A 24438-nucleotide genomic window follows, 5' to 3' on the forward strand; every position below is an offset into this window, starting at 1 on the left:
CCTAGAATCTAAACAATGATCAATGAGAAATATGAAGGAGAAGTGTTCATAAATAATATATCTATACTATCTTCACTTTTGATAAAAAACTAATCCAAAATTCTCATGCAACAATTGGGAATGCCAATCATACCAGGCATAAGTTGAAAACTTATTTTTATTACACTTTAACTAAATATAATTGCAAAATAATTTTAATTGATAAATTCTCTCTTTTATAATCAAAGTAACAAACATAACCTCACATAATTTATCCAAATTAGAATCCCTAACGTACATAATAGGGATATGACCTATAAAACTAGGTATAAATTAGTAATAAAAGAAAGGTACAAATTAAAATAAGAAATAAAAAAATAGGTATACAATGTAATTTCCTCAACAGACAAAGCCTAAAGTTTTATACCCATTAAGCCTAGCTAGAGGTCAAAAAAAAATTATTTGCAAAAATCTACATATTTTTCTGATAATTCTCAATATTACCATATTTCTTTTAAACAACGACCTCCAAAAAAATAAAATAAAATAGTAGGCCCAAACAATGTCCTTATATATTTGTATTGAATTTAAGCTAATTAGGATTTTTGACTTTCAAACTTTAACATATACCAAATCATACATCCTGAACTATTAAGATTGTTAGATTCAAGTACTATTATCTAATTTCGTTTAATTTTACTAACGTGATGATTGCTCTTGTACTAAATTGTGCCTCCCAAACTTTAATATGTATCTAATCATGTCTCCAAACTTTGGCATGTACTAAAACGCATCTTCTGAACTTTCATCCACGTTAGACTTTCATTAGTAAAATTAAACGAAAATCCTCAAATCAAACAATTTTAATAGTTAAAAAAAAAATTAACGACCTGAAATGTTTAATTTAGTACATGTGGTGGCAAAAATCTTAATTGTACAATTCCACCATTTTTTTTAACAATCTAACACCACCACTTGATTGATATATTTTAATTACAACCAACCAATCATTATTTACACAATATAATATATCATTAATCATACTTATAATATATTTTGTTAAAATTATAAGTCCTAAAACTTATAATTTGTTGTAATTAAATATATTTTTTTATTATAACAAAATTAGTATTAATACCATTTTGGATTATGTATATTTTGTAAAAATACATAATAGATTCTCTGTTTTATTAAATGGTAAATTGAACCCTGTATTTTTTAAAATGATACAGAATGGTACCCTAAGCTCAATTTTTGATTTTTTTTTTTAATATAACCAACTTGAAATAATTTTTAGTACGAACAATGTAGAAAATATAACTAATTTTTGTCACATCACCACAAAATTAAATTATTATTAAGTTTTATTATAACAAAAAATCAGCTCATAGTACTATTTTGAAAAATAAAGAGTACAATTAATAAATTTTTACAAAATATAAGATCTAAAATGATATTTACTAATAAAATTATCACTATACATAACAAACTAATAGTAATAACTTGACTTGTGACTAAAAGTAATTTTTAATTACAAAATAATATATGTTTTAATAAAAAAGTACACTAAATAATTTTATTCTTAGTGAGTCCCATATGAATATTCTATTTGTACTTGATTTATATACTTGATGTATTTTATGTGAAATACATATAAGCCAAAATATGATTGTAGTGATATTATCAAAGCTAGCTAGTGAATGATAAATCCAAAGAAATTACAAAATAATACATTTATATATTATGTAGCCGTCTCATAATAATTCTCACTACATTTCTTTTGTCCACAATTCTCAAAACACTACTTTATATGTCTCACTACAATGAAATGAAATAATTTTACCCGTCACTAAATTTGTCCACATTATCAAATTTCATTACTTTAAAACTCTTTCACAACCCTAATTTCTCTTAAGCCTTAAAAAAACCCTAAGTCTTCTCTTCTTCTTCTTCTTCTTATTATTATTGTTTTGTTTGTGATTATCATGGCGAATAATAATAAACTCGCCATGATGAAGAAGAATGAAACGAACAAAAACCTAGAGACACTTCTCGACATGGATAACACGTCGAGAAATGGTAATGTTGCAGTTCAACCGAGAAATATGATTCCAGGCCACGGCCTAGAGTTCAAGAACCTTTCTTATAGTATCATAAAGAAACAAAAAAGAGAAGGAGTTTGGATCGACAAGCAAGCTTATCTACTTAATGATATTTCTGGTCAAGCGATGAGAGGAGAAATTATGGCTATTATGGGGCCAAGTGGAGCTGGTAAATCTACTTTTCTTGATGCATTGGCTGGAAGAATTGCTCAAGGGAGCTTAGAGGGTTCTGTTAGAATTGATGGAAAACCGGTTAGTAAATAATATATGAATTTTTGTAGAGTACGTGATAAAAATAACCTTTTTATAGTACTATATTTAAACAAATATAGTCTTTGATCCATAATTTTTTACAAAATAGCCTTTCGACAGGGTATCGAGAAAGTTGTTTGGGTGTCTCTGGATTAGACTATTTTGTAAGAAAATCATCGAAAAGTAAATTCTTGTGTAGAGTGACTAAGAAGTTAATTTATCAGATATATCTCTATTTGAGTAGAAATGATTCAATATTGTTATTAGAGATTAGCAGTTTTCAATACCATCATAAGGTAATATATCTTACAAATAGTTATTAATTTTTTTATAGTAATTATTAAATTAAAATAAATAAAACTTGAAGTTAAATTGTACTAATAACAATATAATACTCTTAGATAGTATTGGGCATCACTTGCATCCTTTAGCATTTCTCGAGTAATAATATCTACATACAAAATATGCATTGAAATATTACACATAGTAATGTACTAACTTTTTTTGACCAATAATATTTAGTATAGAAAAGACGCACTTTCTCAAAAGTATTTGTCAAGTAACAATTTGTAATATTTTAGTGCACATATGTCCTGAGTGCTTAATACTAATATAAGGTGAATAAGTAATTTACGATTTTTTATAGTAATTTTTAAATTAAAATAAATAAAATTTGATATTAAATTACATTAATAATAATATAATACTTTTAAATAATATCATAGACATCACTAACATCTTTTATCTAATAATAAGATGTGAATACAACAAAATATGTACTAAAGTATTACACAAAGTAACATTAATATTATTTAGTTTAGAAAACACTCACTTTATCAAAAGTAACAAGTTGTAATATTTTATATAATGTGCACATTAAACATTATAATTTGATTAGAGGTACAATTATATAGTAATTAACTAATATTTGTTGATTATGGTTTTTTTTGTACTATAAATAGGTTACAACAAGCTACATGAAGAGGGTGTCATCTTATGTGATGCAAGATGATCAATTGTTTCCAATGTTGACTGTGTTTGAGACTTTCATGTTTGCAGCTGAGGTCAGACTTCCTCCTTCCATTTCCACACCTGAAAAGAAGAAAAGAGTCCATGAGCTCCTTGCTCAACTTGGCTTGCAGGTACCGATATTTATAAATAGGGTCGACCCTGAGATATATTAAGCCTTAGAATATGTGTGTTTTTAAAAAGAAAAAACTTTTCTTTGGGCCCTAGGTTAGGTGGGCCCTTGGCGCAGAAGTCCAGAGTTGGCCCTGTATATCGAATATTTTTAATGAGTTTTACCTATAAATGGGTAATATTAGGAAAATTTAAAAATTTTATGTTTAATTTTTATTTCCAATTAAAATATATATATATGTGCTAAGATTGTTTTATCGACTGAGAAAGATAAAAAAAAATTAGGTTTGAGTTAAATATTTATAATATAAATATATTTTTAATATAGTATAAAAAGATATATTTTTTAATTAAGTAACTAAACTAAACATAAAAGCTTAAATTTTCTTTTTGGCTCATTAATCAAAATCTAATGATTTAATATTTCTAAAATTATTTATAGTTATTTTTTAGTAATTATGAATGTGTAATATTCATTGAAAAATGTTCCATAAAAATCGTATCGATATAAGCTACCTATGGTGTCAACATCATAGAATATGGCATAGTATCATTCAATGATTTCGGGTTTCAATTTTTTTTTCAATGATTTCGGGTTTCAATTTTTTTTTTTAATTTAAATTGAAATATAAAATCCAACATTTACCTGCACATATGACACATCTTAAGGTATAGGGTGTGTTTTCCTTTTAATTTTTTTGTAAATGAAATATGAATTGTTGTTTTTTTTTTTTAAATATTATGTTTTGTATTGTATGGATGGATGTTGCAGAGTGCAACACATACGTATATTGGGGATGAAGGAAGGAGAGGTGTGTCAGGAGGAGAAAGGCGTAGGGTTTCTATAGGAATCGATATAATTCACAAACCGTCATTGTTGTTTCTCGACGAACCTACCTCCGGTTTGGACTCAACCAGTGCGTATAGTGTAGTCGAAAAAGTCAAGGACATCGCTCGAGGTGGTAGCATTGTACTTATGACCATCCATCAACCTTCTTTTCGCATTCAAATTCTCCTTGATCGCATCACTGTCCTAGCAAGGTATATAATAATATGTGCACACACAAATTACATATATTTTCATTACTGAAAATTTTCATAACACATAATTAATACATAAGTCTCTTTTTTGATAGGTTTTTACAAAATGGATATTGTTGAGGCCTTTTATTAATACTTTGTTGAAAATTTTAGATACCTAGTGAAAAATTCTCAATGCCTACTTTTGTAAAAGAAAAATGAAACATTAAAAGAAGTCATTTTGAAATATCAAAACTATAAAATGATTTATAACATAAATATTCTTCAATTCTTAACATTCATACAAATTTTTATTTAAAACAATATTCTTTTTGATATTTTTTTTAAACAAAATGATTTTTGTCTAAATCCAAACTAAGTGTAGGGTGTATGAAAACCAAATATGCAAACAAGATTATACAAATTGCATATCTATATATAATATAAAGAAAATACTCTTCCTTTACAACTTTTTTTTTTCAAAAAATATATAGAATTAATACTATTTTAGACTTTGTGTTTTGTTAAAATTACTGATCAAATCATCTGTTTTGTTAAATGATAAATTAGACCTTGTATTTAACTAAAATGGTACTAAATAGTACCCTGAGTTTAATTTCTGATAATTATTTTTTAATATAACAAACTTGAAGATAATTTCTAACACAAACAAATGTAAAAAATATAATCGGTCTTTTCATAACACCTCTAGAATGAGTTATTATTAAATTTTATTTTGACAAAACAAATAAGCTCAAGTATTATTTTGAAAAATATGAAGACCAATTTGTTACTTAACAGATAGTCCAATCAATAAATTTTACAAAATATAGGATCCAAAATAACATTTACACAAATATATACATATGCTTATTTGTATTCATCATTGTAACTATTTCAATTTTATGTATATATTCATGTGGCAGAGGAAGATTAGTATACATGGGAAGCCCTAACGGCCTCTCGGCCTACCTAGACGGCTTTGGTAGGCCAGTTCCAGACACTGAAAATAACCTCGAGTATCTTCTCGACGTGATCAAAGAGTATGATGAAGCAACCATAGGACTAGACCCCCTTGTGCTTTACCAACGTGACGGTACAAAGCCAGACCAAGCAGCCAGAACACCAGTTCCCAAACCCCCAAAAGCCTTAAGAACACCATACAGAAGCGGTAATTATTCAAGTACTCACTTGGTCAATCTTCGAAGCCAACAAGGCTTCTCTTCATCAAACATGACATCTGGACCAACAAGTGCTAACAATTTCATGGACTACTACGACGAAGATGAAGATGATGATGAAGATTTTAACAAATCTTTAGAGCGTGGCCGAAGAAGGCCACCTCAGACTCCACTTCATAGTGGAGTTTTTAGTAGTAGTTATAATAACCCTCCTCCTTTAGCTTCACAATTTTATAAAGACTTCTCTTCTTGGGTTTACAATGGTGTTAAGGGAACTCCACGACGACCTCCGTCGTGGACCCCAGCTAGAACTCCTGGGCAAACACCTGCCCAGAGAACTTCAAGGTCTGGCTCAAGAAGCTTCGTTTCGAGTCAATATCCTACTCCTTACAATCAACCAAATAGTAACCCTAATAATAATAACAACAACTCTATAGCTAAAACCCCCTCAACAACCTTCAACTCATCTTCATTTGTTGAAGAGTTTGAAATGGAAGAGTACGACGACGACGATGATTATGAAGAAGAAGTACTCGATGAGATTGATCTCGGACCAAAATATGCAAATCCGTGGTTAAGAGAAGTGTTCATCCTTTCATGGAGGTCAGCATTGAATGTGATTAGAACACCAGAGCTTTTTCTCTCTAGAGAGATTGTCTTGACAGTAATGGCCCTTATTCTTGCGAGTCTTTTCAAGAAATTGAATCACGATTCATTTAAGGACATAAATAGGCTTTTGAATTTTTACATCTTTTCGGTTTGTCTTGTGTTCTTCTCCTCAAACGACGCCGTTCCAACGTTTATACTCGAGCGTTTCATCTTTATAAGAGAGACTTCACACAATGCTTATAGAGCTTCGTCGTATGTCATCTCCTCTCTCATAGTTTACCTACCATTTTTCGCAATTCAAGGATTTACATTTGCAGCCATAACCACCTTCATACTTAAGCTCAGAGCCAACCTCTTTTACTTTTGGATCATTCTCTATGCTTCTCTCATTACTACCAATGCTTATGTGATGCTCGTCAGTGCTCTTGTTCCAAGTTATATAACAGGTAAATATATGGATATTGCTATAGTATTGATTGATTTTAATCACTATCTATAGTTATTTTTATGGATATTTACAGCGTAAATACTTATGTAGTTTATTTTGTTACACTTAAAAATCTCTATGAAGTCATTTTGTTATAATATTAGTCCTTTTGTTGTCTCCAACTCAGGGACTAATGTTGCATCAAATATGTAACGGTTGAAATTTTTGTTGCCAAAGACGAACTACATAAGAATTTTCACTATCAAAAAATTTACATAGAGATTTAAGTGCAATAAAATTAACTATATAAGAATTTAAGTGAAACAAAATGAACTACATAAAAAATTTTACTGCAATTTCCCTTATTTTTGGTACAAATATAAATTGCAACTCTATTTATCTTACACAATGGTATATAACATAACTAAAGAGATTTTCCCAAAAATTTAGATAATTTAAGATGTTCAAATAAATATTCAAACAACCTGTTGCACTTGCATACAACAAGTTGTTTGAGTCTTGATTTCGATATCTTAAATTATTTGAAATTTCCTAAAAATATGTGAGATTTTCCTTCTAACTATCATTACTCACCACTAAACTTGTTCATATTACTTTTCCATTACAGGTTACGCAGTAGTAATCGCAACGACAGCTCTTTTCTTCCTCACATGCGGATTTTTCCTTAAGCGAACGCAAATTCCAATCTTTTGGAGATGGTTACACTACTTGTCAGCAATTAAGTATCCATTTGAGGCGATGTTGACCAATGAATTCAAAGGAACGCGTTGTTACAATGGCCCTCTTCAAGATCTCTCGCCAGGTCCTCTAGGAGAAATCAAGATAAGTGAATTGCATATTCATAACAGGACAGTGTTACAACAACCATGCGCATTGATTGGAGAAGATGTGTTATTCTCCATGGATATCGAGCATGAAAACTTATGGTATGATGTTTTGATATTGCTCGCTTGGGGAGTTCTCTATCGCCTCTTGTTTTATGTTGTCCTTAGATTTTATTCCAAGAATGTCAGAAAGTAGCGAAACTAATCTATTTGTATGAAAAATATTGGATGGCGGCAAGGCTATAAAACAAAAAAATTGATAATTTTTTCAAACTATTTATTGACAAGTCATATAATCTCGTGATAGGATTTAGTAATTGGATAAATGTTACTTTAGTGTGTTTAAATCTATCAGAAAAAATAACTCTAGTTTGTGTTACTTCTCATAAAAGTTCAATTTATATACATACACAATATGGTTTGTACTTACCTTCCAATGGGTTTGAATTTTGCTAGGCTTTCATTATATATCTAATTCATAAACATTTAATTGTTAGGAAATGAAAACATAGTAACTTACTAGTATTTTACTACAAGAAATATTTATATTTTTGAATTGATAAAATAAATGTTACATTATTACCTTTTTATCGTACATCCCTTCTTTTGAGGTGTTCAATATATTTAGGCATTAGATATTTATTTATTTATCATATACTTTTTTTCAATAAATTAATAATTGTATGATCAAATCAATCTAACTATAAACCGAATATGCTTGTTTGCTACATTGCGTTTTATATAGTATCTTGTATGACAATATTAGTGTTCATTTATATGCTAATCATTTACATGAAAATTTAGTATTGTTTTAATGTTACTTAAGAATATCTAATAATGCAAGATACGATATAATTATATCATTAAAAGGTTATGTTAAATAACTAAAATAAAATAGAAAGTCTCTATTATCACGAGATATCTTCGATAAACTTATTAAAATTAAAAAAATATGAAATATCTATGTTGATTGTAAAATGTTAAGCATCAACCACTAATATGAAATGTTATATCACTATTGATATAATTAAATATTAGATTCTATATATTTTAACTTTTTAATTAGTATGAAAAGTAGAAACCTTAACCATTCATTCTTGCTATTGGTAGTCCAAAAAAAATCTTGATCGAACCTATATTTTCTCAATGGATAAAATTTGCTCATGGTAAAACTTCATATGGGATCGATGTACTTTTATCTTCAACGAATAGTCCAGCATCCAACGCAAGTCAAAGCATATGATTGTCAAGTTAGTGAAATGTGATATTAATAAAAATAGTAACACACTACTCTTAACAATATAAAACAACACTTCACAATAGTATTGAGCACCACTACCACTAGTGCTTAACAACAATGTAAATATAAAATATTCAAAGTTTTAAGTTTGTAAGTAGCATAAATCTAATGTTTATTTTTACCAGCATAAGTATTGAATATTTGTAAAACTATAATTTTTTTTTTTAATTTCGTCAATACAAATTATGTTATTGTCTTAAACAAGGTACATATAAGACCCAGATTCTACATCGTTGAGTGTAGGAAGAAACATGTAGTATCCATTACTTCTAAATGTTCTTTTAATAAATTAAAAACAAAATTTATACTGACGAAACTAAAAAAAAATTACAGTTTGATAAACATTAGGTACTTATGCCGTTAAAAATAAACATTAAATTTATGTCGCTTACAAATTTAAAACTTTGAATACTTATGGCGCTATTTATCCTAATATAAATAAATAATGCTCATGTGGATTCATTCAGTGTTAAAAATCTATTTATTTTAAGTGTTATAAAATAAAATGGCATAATGTATCAACCATATAACACTTTATCAATAAACTCAACTCAAACCAAAAACAAAACATTTCTAACTTTAAACATGTACATGTATATGCATATAAATTTTTGGACCCAACTTCCTCACATGTACAATGAAAGAAGCTCAGAATTAAGGGTCAAGAGAAGAAGAAAAAACGACGATTAGCCTGCGTGTTGTGCAATCTTGCTTTCGAGTGCATTTTTGTCTGCACCAACCACCTTGTCTATCTCTTTACCATTTCTTATGAAGAAAAAGGTCGGAACACTACTTATGTTCCATCGTCCAGCCACGTCTCTTGCCTCGTCTATGTCAACTTTCAAGAAAACTACTTTCGGGTACTTACTAGCTAAGTTGACATACAAAGGAGATATGAAACGACACGGTCCACACCATGTTGCTGTGAAATAGAGGATTGCGAGACGAGATGTTTTCGAAGCAGAATTTAACTTTGTCTCCATTTCACTTATGGAATGTATACCGATAACTTCCCCTGTTTGATTAAAAATAAAGCCAAAAATTAAACAAGGGAATTTTGAAAAGCCATGATATAACATTCATGCCAAGAAAGGTTGGAACTTTAGTAACAGTCATACCATAACAGACGGGACATGATAATCGGAACTTGAAAATTACTATACGAAAAGAAACCTCGGACAGAAAACCAGACAATAAAATTTACCACAGAGCAACCAATTTAAAGTAAAGAGGCACCACCAAAGAGAATAAATAGAGTGAAAAAAAAAACCGCATACATTTAAACAATATGAAAACATGTTGGGATTAAACCTGTCAAGACAGTAACTTAAGCAGAACCTCACCAACACCTATAAATAGGTATGTCTCATCTCTCTCAGGCATCTCCAATGCTCATACTTCAGAATTCAGAGCCAAGTCTAGAGAGAGATTGTTATATAAGTCACTTGTGTATTTGATCATATGTTCCTAAGTGTGAGATTGAATGTAATTGAGGTTTGATCTTCACTGTTTCGAGGTGTTATTCTTGGAGGTGTTCCATTGTATACTACTGATTATTCTTATCAATAAAAATTCACAATTCATTCATTCTCGAGTTAAATTTTATTCTTGCCCGGTTTCTAATTAAGTTTAGTTTAATTCTTGTGATTGGTTTTAGTTTGATTGTATTTCTTTGAACACTGCTACTGTTGTAACAATGGTGTTTCGAGGGTGATCATTCACCACAAAAGAATTACGAAAAAAACCAAAGAGAGAGAGAGAGATCGAACATCATACCGTCCTTGAGAGCAGACAACGCTTCTTGAGCCTGTATAAAATAAAGCAATAACATTAGAATAGATATTAACACTCTTATTCTAGTATACAAGAACATAATTCATAACTATGCAATGTCAAAACAAAGGATCAAAAATCAGCAGCTTTGGATTTTCAGGATAACAAGATTTCCCTCTATGACCTTGACTTAACATTCCAAGTTTTTAACCTTTTTTTCAGCAAATATTAAAATGAAACAGATTAACTAGTACAATCAAACACCCATTTAAAATTTTTAATCTACTCACTTGGGCTTCAAATTGTCTCTGCTTCTCACGCTCGGCTTTTCTCGCCTCCTTTGCTTTCCTCAAACGTTCGTATTTTCTCCTATGCTCTTCAATTTTCTGAGCATTAGGCTCGATCTGGAAAGTTTAACTACACAATCAAGTAACAGCTTTCGGCAAAGATTTCATCTTCAAAAGAGCAAAATTACCTTTTTAAGTGCAAAATCAATCTCCTCATCGAAATCAATATTGGATGCTACATGCAAATCTCTAGCAGCTTCTTCCCAATGACCCAACAATGCCCTTGCCATACCTCTTATTTTATATCCTTTAGCAGAGTCTGGGTTGATCTATATAACAAAGCATATAACTTATGCATCATAGTTAACTAAATTTATTCTTCTCCAAAACACATACAAACAGAAGACATAACCAACCTCTAAAGCTGCATTAGCATCCCGAATAGCTGCGTTCGGTTTCTTTAGTTTGACAAAGATACTTGCTGAAAACAAGAAGATAATAAGGCTCTTAAGAAAATGGTTAAACTTCAACACAAAGGAAAGAAGAAAAATATTCCGGGTTTATAACAAAATTACCTCTAGTTGCATAAAATATTGCAGATTTTGGATTCAATGTTATTGCTTGTGTTATGTGATCAATGGCTTCATCCAACTTGCCTGAAAGGGAAAACAATTATTTAAGAAACAAAAAACAGAAAATGATAATTCTAATCATATAAAGTGGATGGCATGCCTTCAGAAATAGCATTCATAGCCTTTGCTTTTGCATCTTGTGCCGCATCTTGCATCTCTTCCGTAACCTCAACAGTTAGATCTCCCATCTGCAGTTAAATAGTAAATAAAGCAAGTTCTCGAAATGAAGAAGAAGAAGAAGATAACTAATATTTCTGTTGTTCACCTTTTGCGGGGGCTCATTATCGGGCTCCACAACATCAGAATCATCCAATTCAACATCAGACTCAACAATGTCATCGTCTTCACCGAATGATTCATGCTTTTTGGTATCAGTTTTCTCCTTAGTGTCCTCTGCACTGTTTCGAAATTTATCCTATCAATCATGAGGTTAGACATTATTAAAGGAACAAAGATATCTTTACAATTCAAAGATGGAATGTGGAGTAGATTTAAATAAATAATGATACAAATTTGCAACAGAAATTTATCATAAGGAAATAAACAAATATGATAAGAAATCAAACTTAAGATTTAGAACATTCCCAATATCCATTGAAGAACCAAAAGTTAAGTTAAGAAAGCAGAGCTGCAAATAAAAGAAAAACCAAGATATTGTAAATGGCTTAATACTCAACATCATTAAATTTGATACTTATACCAAAATGACAAAAGGAATAAGAAGTACATCTGTTGTTCGATCAGAGTAGAATTCTAGGAATATATTCTCAAGTTATGCAATGTCAAATCACCCAAGGGAACAAGCTCAAAGGCCACACAAGATCTGAGGTTCAACTCCCTCTTACAAACTTACATAACAATTGCTATAGTTTTATGTTCCTCAAAATTTGCAGGGTTAGACAAGGAGGCTAGCTAAAAGAAAAAACACATTTTCCAACATAACATGTGCAAAATAAACAGTTCTTTCAACCCCAAATGCTTAATGAAGGCACTACCCTCCAAAGTTTTTCAATGCACTTCCTTATTACTCTTCTTCAGATGGCCACCAAATTCCCAATCTCGACGGAGTTTCTTCTCAAGAACAAATTTAACCATTTATAAAAATGAATTACTACACTCATCACTAATTGGTTTTGCGATACAATCCCATGCTTCTTACCATACTATTCATCCTAGTAGCAGCTATCCTTACTCTCCAAATATAATGTCTTAACTTCCATTCAATGTCTTCTAACATTTCCAACTTTAAAAAACTATGAACCAATAAGGAATACTCACCTTATTCACTACAAGTAAAAAAAAAAGCTATAAAAAAATATAAACTTGAACAAAAACTACAAACAATTTCAGCCAATCAAACATTATTTACAATATTATCTTCTCTTCTCTCAAAATGGCTCAAAGTTAAATAATCTTAAACAAAAACCACATCAAATTTATATAATCAAAATTTATATATATATCCGATTGAACTTGAAAAAGAGTCTTACCGTATCAGGGTCAGAAGGAATTTGAGCACCCAAGCTGCAATTAATGAAAAAGAAAAGAAATTACACGAAATGGGTATGCAATAATGAGCTTAAAAAAGAAGAAAAAAAGTAAACTTTATACCTCTGAAGATAGGATTTGAAGAAAGCGAGAGAAGGGTTATGGAGTAATGAAGGGTTTGATTTACAGCGAGTGATGAATTGCTCCAATTCTGCCAATTTCACAGAATCCATATTAATCGCTTCGCTTGTAATTGTAAACCAATCTACTCTCACTCCTTTGGATTAGTCTTTTACTTCTTTTCGAATTCGAATTCGAAGTGTCCAGAAATTTTCGAGGGAATTAGATCCAACGAATCATTTGCTACGTAATAGTGTGTCTTTTGTCGAAATTATTAGGCTAATTAAAAATTTTGTTAATTTGTATTTTTGCTTTCTGAATTTATTTGTAAGGTTGTTAAAAATGCCTTTAAATTATTGATATGGTTAGATTTAAGAAATTTTGTCCAATTTTAGTAAAAAAAGTCTAACATGAATAAAAGTTCTGGAAGCATGATTTAATACATGTCAAAGTTTGAGGGGCATAATTGGGTAGATATCAAAGTCTGAGAAGCATGGTTTAGTACATAAACAATCACTGAAATAGTAAAATTTAAGATGAAAATCGGTAAGTTATGATAGGTTTTTACAATTTTATAACCGATCGGTCGGTTACGGTTTTTATTTTACGAAAACCGTAACCGACTATTTAGAAATTATAACTATATAAAACTGACCGTAAGGTTTTTGACGGTTTTTCGGTTTGGCAGTTTTGGACGATTTTTGGTGGTTTTGGATGGTTTATTGCGATTTTTAGCGGTTTTGGCTGTTTTTTGGTTTAACCATTTTTTTATTTCAAAAACCGAAACCGACCGCCAAATTCGGTGATGACGTGGAACCAAAAATTCGGTTACGGTCTGGTCGGTTTGATGGTCGGTTTCGGTTTATCGGTTTTTATGAACACCCCTAGTAAAATTGAATGAAATTAGACAAAAATCCTTAAATCTAACAATCTCAATAGTTTAGAGGCATTTTTAACGATCTTAAAAGTTCAGAGGACATGATTTGGTACATGTCAAAGTTCAGGGGGAAAAAATCTTAATTAGCCTAAAATTTTTATCACTCTTTCAAATTGTTGGTGTTAAAATTTTTTCCGAACTATTAAAATTATTGGATTAAAAACGTATACCAATTCTGTTTAATTTTACTAATATAACGATTGTTCAGGTATTAAATCGTGCTTCCAAGTGTGGTCCTAAATTTTGACATGTATTGAATTGTGTCCTCTAAACTTTTATTCAAATCAGACTCTCGTTAATAAAATTTAACAAAAGTCATTGAATCTAACAATCTCAATAATTTAAAAAAAAAATTAATGACTACAACATAAAAAACATTAGACATCGATGGTATAGGGCATGTTAGATAGGGTTATACATCGGTCGGTTTGGGTAGTTTATTATATATATTTTCTAACTCAAGCTAAAGTTCGGGTTGCTAAAATTTAAGTGCAACCCGCCCAATTTAAAAAAAAAAAATCTGTAAATCGACCAACGGTTTGGTCGGGTTAACCCGCCCAAACCGGCCAAACTTTTTTTTTTTTCAATTTTAAAGTCAAAATCAATGAAAATTAAAAAGATAAATTAAAAATATCACATTCCACCAAAGTACAACACAATATATATGATTTTAAAACTAACAATTAAACATATAACTTTATATTATTATATATTTAATCATTTATGTTATATATAATAAAAACTAAAAAGTTGAAGAAAAAAAATTAAAATCTAAAATCGGGTTGGTCGGTTTAATTGGGTGGGTTGGACCTATTTTCAACCTGCCTATTTAACAGATTGGGCGGTTTGTAATTTTTATTGATTTTTTCAATTTGGTTTGGACGAGTTATTCAGTTTGGGCAGTTTTTAAATTTTTTCGTACAACCCTAATGTGAGACTTGAAGCAAGGTAATAGATTTATGAAAATGTACTAACACCTTACTACCACTACCTCTCTGCACTTGTAACCTAACACCATCCGAGTACTACCTTGACCTCTTGAGACCACTACTACTCTAGGTCAATAGTGCCTCTACAAATAGCATTTCCCTTCACTTAAAAAGGAGTTGGAAAATCATTAAATGAATCTTGACACTCTCGAACAACACTATATTTATATCTTCATGCTCCAACTCTTAATTTTTTTTTCATGTTTCATTTTGTTCTTAATTTCATACTTAAGTTTCGATTTTTCAACTTTAAATTAGTTAACAAGTTCTTACCGTCAACATCCACCTTTTTGATAGCTTAAACAATCTCAAAAACCACGTGTCAACTATAAAGGACTCGTACCTCATCTCCCTTTAATTAGGTCAATATATATCTCGAGAATTTCATCCCATTTTCATTGTGTTATTCATATGAAATTAAATTCGAATTCATATATTCAATATTACATTGTAATATTCTGTAATTTTAATATTTTTTAAAAAAAAAAATTAAGAAAAATTATAAACCCAAACAATCTTTGACCCATATCTTCTTATGAGTTAATCCAAAACCAACATTAAACAAAAATATATATTGGTCTCTACTCTGGTCAATGTGATGCAAAAATGATACTTTACAATGTATTATAGAAGAAAAGTAATAGAATGTTACAAAATGCATTTGTTTTTTGGTACTATTTGATAGAAAGACTTAGGCTAACAATCAAAACCAAAACCAAAAGAAAAAGAAAAAAGCTACATTACATATCTATAAGATTTATCTATAGACCATATAAGGTCAAAAGAATTGATCTTACAATTTAAAACAAAAATACATGTTAATGACGACGCCTCCCCCGAACAGCTTCTTCCATTCTCTCTAACCCTTCTTTTCATGCCCCCATAGCCTCTCGGGGGGCATGCCTAAAGGGTCAGTTTATGGCTGACACTGGCGAGGAACTACTAGAGTTGATCGAGAAACTCGTAACATCAGAAACAGGGGTACCACAGTCTGAAGATTTGTTGGTGATGTTATATGGAGATGTGTTTATCACCCTACATGATGATCCAAAATGCACATTCAGCAAATAAGGTCTAGAAAAATATAATAGTAAAATTACCGAATTTAGCTATAACAATAACCAGACACACACTCAGAAAGACAGATAACAAAAACCTAGAATCAGTTATAACTAATGAGGTTAGTCCTTTCCAATTTTATTGAGAAAATAAGTTAGGACGACACAAAAATAACTTAATAAAATTACCTCTCCTTACGCTTTTCTAAGAACCTAGCCAAGGATGCTTTACGTGCCTGAGGGACGGGGACTGCGACCGAAGAAGCTGGAATCACATTTGTTGTGGCAGGACCTACTGAGCTGACTACTTTAGGAGGCTCCAAACGGTTACTCGAAGAAGTTGAAGCTCCCATTGGCTTCACCATTGATAATCCATTGGTGTTATTAGCTCCTCCACAACCCTGAGTATCAGGGTGCATGGTAACAGAAATGGAACCCGGAATGCCTGTAAATGAAGATGGAATATGAGACCAGTTCCTAATGAAACCATCAGCCGTCGAAGGCCTCGGTGTTGATGATGCCTCCCCTTGAGCCATTGCAGTGGGTGGTTTACTCTGAGAAAGCGAAGAACCATTTCCAGCCAGTAACATAATAGCTTGCGCCTATATAGAAAAATAGTGTAACAATTATAAAATTAGAATTTTTACACAAAGTACCTAAAATAATACTTTTAAGGATTATGATGTATTTATTATGAATTTTTTTTCCTATTTTAATTACAATTTTACAAAATCTCATAGAATAATATAAAAAATAATGTATAAACAACATCACGAAAACAATATTCAAAAATTCCCTATAAAATTAGAATAATACTTGAATTTATAGTCACAATATATTTCCAAACTATTGTTTTGGGATTCCTTGAGTAATTAAATTGTTACTAACAAATATAGTAAAAATGAGATTCATGCCAAAAAATTGTGGAAGTAAAAAATCAAAATACATACCTTTTCAGGAGATATATCATCATATACACTGACAGATCCTCCATAAAATATGGTCAACTGAGCAGGTGCACTAGAGGACTTGGGTGCATTCCTACATTACACAATCAAGTTCAAAATTTAGTATATTATCTTCTTCAGATCATTTTGATTGAATAATATGATTGAAAAGAATTGTATAGGGTACCTCAGATCAGTGGTGCCAACTACAGAACTACCAGAAGGAAGAACAGATAAAGGGGATATAACTGGTACACCTCCAAAAGACTGTGGTTTCATAGTAGAAGAAACCATGTTTTTAGCAGAGGAAACAGACATTAATGTTTGATTATTTGGTTGATTTGATGATAAAGGAAATATCTTCATTTCTTGAGAATGATCAAAATGCTGCACAGGATCATAAACAGTCATCCCATATTGAATTACTCCTCCTGTTTGTTTCTCTTGAGTGAAATTTTTCTACACAAAAAAGGGTCAATTAAATAAAAATCAGAACTTTAAAAAAGTTGGTTAAAAAAAAGAATTGTATACAATACAAACCTGAATTGGACTACTTTCATTAACTGTCTTTCTTATTATTTGTCTATTATTACTGTCTTGAGGAGCCTTGAAAGACAAGAATTGAGGAAGAGCAGAGACCTTATTTGAAAATGACCACTGCATCCCTGAAAATTTTTCTGGTGCTGCAAAAATGATCAATGAAATATAAGCTTAGAAGAGAGAGCCCAATTATTTTTTCTGGACAAAACTAATAGTCAATGATTTATAAAATCAAAGTTAATATATATATTCACTTACAAAATAGAAATGAAACAAAAAAAAAGTGTTTTGTAACTCTGACAAAATTAAAGACCATTAATTAGCACATCTGAGCTTAATTAATAAACACACCATTAAGAGATTCATAGACATAATAAAATAAGATTTATTATAATATTTTTTATTAAATAAGTTTGTTTTCCCAGTTATAATATCATATAAAAAAACAGGTTTACAGCTGGCTAGGCACTATATTCAGAAAAGTAAATTTGAGAATATGATTAAAATTGTTTAAATAAATTATAGTCCATTGTTATGAAAAGCAGTATTCAAATGCAGATTATTTTAATTAATTAATGATAAATATTTATATATATATAAATATCACATTTTTATAATATAAGGTTCTTGTTGATTAAGTTCTTTATTAAAAATATTAAACCACAGCACCTGGCCAGGCACTAAAGTTATGAATAACATTATCTTATTCATACACGACAACATTTTTTAACATAAAATAAAAACACCTTAAAAAAATAAACTATTTAATAATTTATATACAATTAATATTTACAAATAAATCCAAAAGACACCTAAGCCCACGTTTACATCCAAAAAAATAAAGCCCACATGAATTATTATTTTTCTTGAAAAATAAAATAAAATAATAAAAGTGGATTTCTACAACAACAACAACCTCACCAACTGTGAAAAATAGGGAAAATAAATAAATAAATAAATAATATGTTGATAAACAATCTTCTTGTGATTTAGATTTCAGAAAGATTATCATAACATTTATGGTTCTGGTGTAACATCAAGAGTAATTTGGTGGTCACAACAACCACCACATGTTTAAATTTAAAGATTAAGAAAAATCTATAGAATACCCTCTAAAAAAAAGTGTGTTTTGGTACACCTTTTATATGTTTCAATAATACACGAGAGTTTTCTCAGAACTACTGTTTATAATTTCGAAAATAAAGTTTACACTAATTTTTCTTATAGTCCTAAATAATTAAAATGTATACTATCATTATAGAAAATACGCTAAAAAGCTATCCTAAATATCAAATCAAATAGAGATGTATCGAAAACTTCCATGTACTATAAACTTACCCTAAGAACTATTTTAGCAAAAATTAATGAAGAAATAATGGTGACACAAAATTTGAGAAAAAAAAAAATGGTAAAAAACCAAAACATGGTAGAAAATTTAAAGTTATTTACAATATTAAAATAAAAATAAAGTTTAAATATTTTGTTATAAACGTAATTATTTTATCATATATTAGGGACACATTCACGAATCAAAAAATATATATACAATTTAATAAGTTATGACATATATTTATATAAAAGATAATAATTATAGACATAATATTAATTATAAAATAAAAATCTATTCAAAAAAAAATTATAAAATAAAAATTAGAATTCAATTTCTACATGAAGTAGTAAGTAAATAATTAAACCTTATTTTCGGTATCATTTAATAAATGAGATGTATGTACTATAACCTAAAGACTATTTTAACAAGAATTAATGAGCAAAAAAGAAATGGTGACACAAAATTTGAGGAAAAAAATTGGTAAGAAACCAAAACGTGGTATCAAGAACACTATTCAGAAATTTAAAATACAATCAAAATAGTTGACCAAACCTTCTTGCCTTTTTTTTAAGTGTAAATCCAAATTTAATATTCGAGAAAATAAGGCTTAACAAAATTTTTTGTAAACTGTTCCAATAACCTGTTTAAATTAATTTGAGATAATATTAATTCGTCCAATCAATCCAAACTAATTGTTAATTAAGAGATTTTTTTTATATGATTTTATCATATATTTATAGAAAATACTATTATTTGATAATTTAACAGAAAATAAATTTAAATATGATTCTGAAACTGTTACTTAAAGATACATAAAACTATTAATAAAATCTCATAAACTAATTAATAATTTAGTTCACAAATTAGGAATATCTTCGTACTCAAATTTAACATAAATATTCATAATTCATGCAGAAAAATCTTCAACTACAAGCATCGAATCGATTTTCATTTAAGAAATTAATATTGAATCTCAACTGATAATAAATTCAATCAATAAAACAACGATGAATTAATTTGATTTTCAAATAATAAATCAAACGAAAACCAAACCTGAAGATTTGGAATCATTAGTAGCAGAAGCAGTAGCGGATGATTCCTCCTCTTTCACACTCAACGAACCATTCTGAAAGCTCAGACTCAAGAAATTTCTCTCCATTGAAACCCAAACTGAAGCTTTTTCTCTTCTTCTTCTTCTTCTTAAGGAAAGTTTTTCAATCGAAACTGCGTCGTTTTAAACTTTTTGAATTTGCAGAAAAGTCCTCAAACAGAAAAATGTTACCAGATTCGTCCCCGAAAAAGAGAGAAAGAAACGAGAGAGAGAGATTTCTGTTCTTGCGTTGTGTTGTTATAACAACATCGTGTTATAATAAATGAAATGATTAGTGAGAAAACGTGAAATCTGAACCGTTGGATTAATTTAATTCGTGTGTTAATTAAATTAATTATCGGTTAAACCGGTTGATAATGACCGGGAGTAGCCGGTTTGAGAGCACGTGCGTTTCGAAGTCGATGACCGTACTGTCTGTTTCAAAAAAGCTTGCGACGATGGGCCTAGCACGTGACACAGCTATCACCTTATTTTTATTTTTATTTTTTTTGTAAGAAATAATTATTTTTCTTTTTTTTTTGGAAAAATATTTATTTTTTTTAATTTATATTTGGTTATGTCATGTGCATCGAGTATTTGAGAGGCACGTTTCACGAGGAAATAAAATAAAATTCCATGTTGACAAAAAAAAAAAAAATTCATAAGATAATTAAAAGTGATGCACTGATCTACTTTACTTGTTTAGGCATCGAGAAGAGTTTTTAGTTTAATTTTTTTCATATTGGTATACATTAGAGTTATTTCAGTTGAGTAATTCTCAACACCACTACTATTTTGCCTATTTCTTACCTTCGAATTCTACCGTAAATGAATCCCCATACTATTTATTCTTCTTTAAACTCTTTAAAATCACATGTCTGCTTCACTTCTGCTAAGCAAAAAAAAACCTAGCCGCTTTATGGTAACGTCTCAATAGGCCATCCCGCTGACGAAATTATAGAGGATTCAAAGAGAGATATCCTACAAAATTTGAAAAAATTCAAAAAAATTTACAATGTAAAAAATAGTGTTCAAACAGTCTATTTTACACACGTACAATACACTATTTGAGCCTTATTTTTAGCGAGTTAAATCTTTTCGAATTTTTTTAAAATTTTACAGAATGTTTTAAATAACTATAACGTTCATTACTATGAGAAAAGATTTGACTAAAAAATTATTTTAAATACCAAAACAGATAAAGATGGGCATCTCTTTTAAGGGAGTTTATCATGTAGAATTTTCCATTGATTTATTTGATCAATAAATCCTTGAATTATTAACTTAAAAAAATATTATAGAAAAATTCTACAATACTACTCCTAAAAGGGGTTTAGTGAGGTACCATCTATTTATTCTAGTATTTAAGAGAATTTTTTAGTCTAATTTTGTTCATAGTCGTCTACGTTGTAGTTATTTAGCAAAATTTTGAGAAGTTTAAAAAATTTTAACACGCCAATAATAGGATTCAAATAATTTATTTCACACGTGTATCAAATAAAAAAGTATCGCTTGTAACATGCTGATTAAACCCTATTTTTGATGTGTCAAATTTTTATAAATCTCTTAAATTTTATCGAATGTCTTAAATAACTAAAACGTCAACGATTATAAAAAATTTAGACTAAAAACTCTTTCGAATATCAAAACAAATAAGAAATACATTGTAGAAGTATAGTATCAATAATATATTCCCTTTTGTACCTTCCATGTTTGATTGTTTGCTAAGTACTTCTTTAGGCTTTTGTATTTTGAATCTATATTTATAAATTATTTGAAAATAGTGTTTTGAGCTTGACTATAATTTCATTTTCAAAATATATATTGATTTTAATTTTCACCTAAAATTGAGGTCATATGTAAAAATAGTATTATTACAAAATAGTATTATTGTTTAAACTAATTATATATGTAAAAAAACCAATAACATGGAAAGTGCATTGGCACAAAATAATATTATTATACTATTGTTTATCATAAATCTAGTTTGTGCATGAGGCATATTTTTCAATTAGAAAAGAGTAAGGATATAAGAAAAGTCTCATTAGGCTTTCTCTATTTTTTTATAATAACAAATCAACTTGATTAAGAGTAATTACTCAAAAAAAAAAACAATTAAAAGTTTCGAGGCAACATTATTAGTGAACATACAATCAGCAAATAAATAAGATTAGTGTGCAAAAACTTGATTAGTAGAACATTTTAAGAAACATTACTTAAAGATTTCAACAAGCTCATACAATCTTGAATAACTAAATAACCAAAGGGATAGAACATTTTCATAGGAGTGAAGATGGATTGCACATCAACCAAGCTATTTGTCTTTACACAAAGTGAAAATCCTTCCTTTTCAACTAGCTCAATACCTCTTTTATTTGCAAGCCTTTGCAATTTTAGGCTTCACCTTTCCCGACCGACTCAAGCTAGCAGTCGCCATCAGTTTAGCATCACAAATTCCTAACCACAAACCCAAACCATCATCGACTCTCCTCTTAAAAAATAGCAGTGTCTACATTAATCTTAATACAATTTGCAATTAGTTTTTGTCCATAGCTCTAAACTATCATTAAGCTCTCTAATTTAGTTAATAGGTGTTGTGAAAATAGTTGCTGCAGAAAATAAAAAGAATAAATTTATCGAATTAAAATTTAGGTTGAGTCGCGGACTAGGTTGCTCTCTTTAAGACATTCGCGGCACTGCCCAGATATGTGCAAACAGACTATCAGCTTCGTTGTGTCCAGGATAAAATAGCCCAGTCGAGCACACTATATCGAAACTCTATTGCACAATAGAGAACCGTCAAAATACTACACTCCAAAACTGACTACTGCTTGGAATATATATATGTAATATAATAGTATGTTTATATCGTATATGTTTTTTCTATGAGAAAAAGATATGTGTTTCTCCCGTTGGTTTAGATGCATTATATAGGCAATACACCGAAGGTAGTAACAGGAAGAAAGATGTTACTGAAGCGAACATTAGAACGTGGGAACGATGCTGAAAATCAGAAAGCTTCTATTTACCAATTAATTAAATGCGTTTTAGAAAAAAAATGTTTTAATTAATTAAATAAATAATAATAATTTAATAAATAAAATTTCTCCAAAAATAAAGTGACACCACACCCGCTCAGCTCGGTAGCGACACGCGTGTGGTGGTTCAGTGTGTAAGTCCTCACCCATGCGTACAAAACTTGGTACCCCTTGGGATTCCAACCCAAGTTCTAAACTTGAATATTATATACATTTTTAATGAAGTGTTTCTATCCCATGTGGAATTCTATTTACTCACACGGTAACAAAAAAAAAAGTAGTTATAACCTTAATTTTTTTTCTCCCATTGATGAGTCAAACATTTCTTTAGTTTAGCTTTTTAGCTATTTATTTAGCTAAATGCAGCTACAAACGATATAAGATAAAAGAATATTTTTAGGTGATATTAGAGCACGTTTGGTATTGTTTTCTATTTTTTGTTTTCAAAAAATTGTTTTCAGAAATGAGAACAAAAAATAGTTTTTGAAGTTTTTAAAAACAAGTCATGTTTAATTAGTGTTTTTTAAAAATAATATTGACTAAAAGTGAATTGGTTTTTAAAACAGAAAACAACATTTTGTTGTTTTCAAAATTCTTGTTTTTTTGTAACTTTGTTTTTTTAAATCTGTTTTAAAAAAATAAGGCCAAACAAGCTAAATTGTTTTCAAAAAATAATTTTCTGTTTTTAAAAATAAAAAACAATTTTTTAGTTATGATGCCAAACATTAATTTTTCTATATTTTGTTTTCTCTTTCTTTAAATAATCAATTTTTTTATTATTTTTTTCCCAATATCTAATTAATGAAAAGGTTAAATAATAGTTAGATGATGTCATGATGAGAACAATATAATAAAATTGGTTAATGACATAATATAAATGTATAAAATAAATACTATAAAATTTTGATAAGATATTTTAAATAATATAGTAAAAAATCTAGTGTGAATACTCTAAGATTTACTTGATAGCGTGAGTAAAATTATAGTAGGACATATCTGATATATATTATTATTGGTATAATTTAGTGACACGTTATATATTTTAAAGTAATTTGTGGTCAAATTTTTTAAATTTTGAAATTTGGTACGATTAACTCCCTAAACTAAAAATTTAGGACTAAAATCTCCAATCTTTACAATCATTTGCTCTGTACTCCTTTCTCCCTTCTTGACACTATCAGCCTAAATCGTTCACGAGTCTTCCCTATCAACCTTGTCGATCTGGTCGACCCCCAATGGTTAAGACCCAATTGAGGGAACAGGATTTAAGCAATACATTGTACTCGCCCAAATTGAAAATCGGGAAAACTTTGAATTCAGGTTTGGGGGTGACAAAATAGGTGTGCTGGGAAGC

General features: G+C 29.4%; 3 protein-coding genes across 3 annotated transcripts; 1 reads left to right on the forward strand and 2 right to left on the reverse strand.

Annotated features, from left to right (window-relative positions):
• The first annotated feature begins 1964 nt into the window (after positions 1–1964).
• LOC115711172 (ABC transporter G family member STR-like) lies at positions 1965–7789 on the forward strand. Its single transcript, XM_030639502.2, has 5 exons — positions 1965–2333; positions 3296–3475; positions 4246–4514; positions 5420–6729; positions 7339–7789. Exons 1-5 carry the CDS (start codon positions 1965–1967, stop codon positions 7749–7751), a joined length of 2541 nt encoding a protein of 846 aa, XP_030495362.2. The 3' UTR covers positions 7752–7789.
• Positions 7790–9322: 1533 nt separating this feature from the next.
• Positions 9323–13499, reverse strand: LOC115710638 (TPR repeat-containing thioredoxin TDX). Its single transcript, XM_030638995.2, has 10 exons — positions 13159–13499; positions 13038–13071; positions 11813–11962; positions 11648–11735; positions 11491–11571; positions 11332–11396; positions 11104–11244; positions 10919–11032; positions 10632–10662; positions 9323–9870 (listed from the first exon to the last, which is right to left on the reverse strand). Exons 1-10 carry the CDS (start codon positions 13266–13268, stop codon positions 9542–9544), a joined length of 1143 nt encoding a protein of 380 aa, XP_030494855.2. The 5' UTR covers positions 13269–13499; the 3' UTR covers positions 9323–9541.
• Positions 13500–15677: 2178 nt separating this feature from the next.
• Positions 15678–20394, reverse strand: LOC115711241 (protein TIFY 6B). Its single transcript, XM_030639573.2, has 6 exons — positions 20010–20394; positions 17627–17769; positions 17274–17545; positions 17090–17180; positions 16329–16741; positions 15678–16116 (listed from the first exon to the last, which is right to left on the reverse strand). Exons 1-6 carry the CDS (start codon positions 20113–20115, stop codon positions 15993–15995), a joined length of 1149 nt encoding a protein of 382 aa, XP_030495433.2. The 5' UTR covers positions 20116–20394; the 3' UTR covers positions 15678–15992.
• Positions 20395–24438: the final 4044 nt, after the last annotated feature.

This window comes from Cannabis sativa, chromosome 3 (genome assembly GCF_029168945.1).
Source record: "Cannabis sativa cultivar Pink pepper isolate KNU-18-1 chromosome 3, ASM2916894v1, whole genome shotgun sequence".
Classification (NCBI taxonomy): domain Eukaryota; kingdom Viridiplantae; phylum Streptophyta; class Magnoliopsida; order Rosales; family Cannabaceae; genus Cannabis; species Cannabis sativa.

Coding starts and splice junctions, on each gene's coding strand:
- LOC115711172 (XM_030639502.2), top strand. CDS start 1,965: ATGGCGAATAATAATAAACTCGCCATGATGAAGAAGAATGAAACGAAC. Junction 3,476..4,245: donor TTGCTCAACTTGGCTTGCAG/GTACCGATATTT, acceptor TGGATGTTGCAG/AGTGCAACACATACGTATAT. Junction 6,730..7,338: donor TGTTCCAAGTTATATAACAG/GTAAATATATGG, acceptor TTTCCATTACAG/GTTACGCAGTAGTAATCGCA.
- LOC115710638 (XM_030638995.2), bottom strand. CDS start 13,268: ATGGATTCTGTGAAATTGGCAGAATTGGAGCAATTCATCACTCGCTGT. Junction 11,572..11,647: donor TATGAATGCTATTTCTGAAG/GCATGCCATCCA, acceptor TTTCCCTTTCAG/GCAAGTTGGATGAAGCCATT. Junction 11,033..11,103: donor TTGATTTTGCACTTAAAAAG/GTAATTTTGCTC, acceptor TAAACTTTCCAG/ATCGAGCCTAATGCTCAGAA.
- LOC115711241 (XM_030639573.2), bottom strand. CDS start 20,115: ATGGAGAGAAATTTCTTGAGTCTGAGCTTTCAGAATGGTTCGTTGAGT. Junction 16,742..17,089: donor ATGATATATCTCCTGAAAAG/GTATGTATTTTG, acceptor TTTTCTATATAG/GCGCAAGCTATTATGTTACT. Junction 16,117..16,328: donor TTAGAAAAGCGTAAGGAGAG/GTAATTTTATTA, acceptor ATCATCATGTAG/GGTGATAAACACATCTCCAT.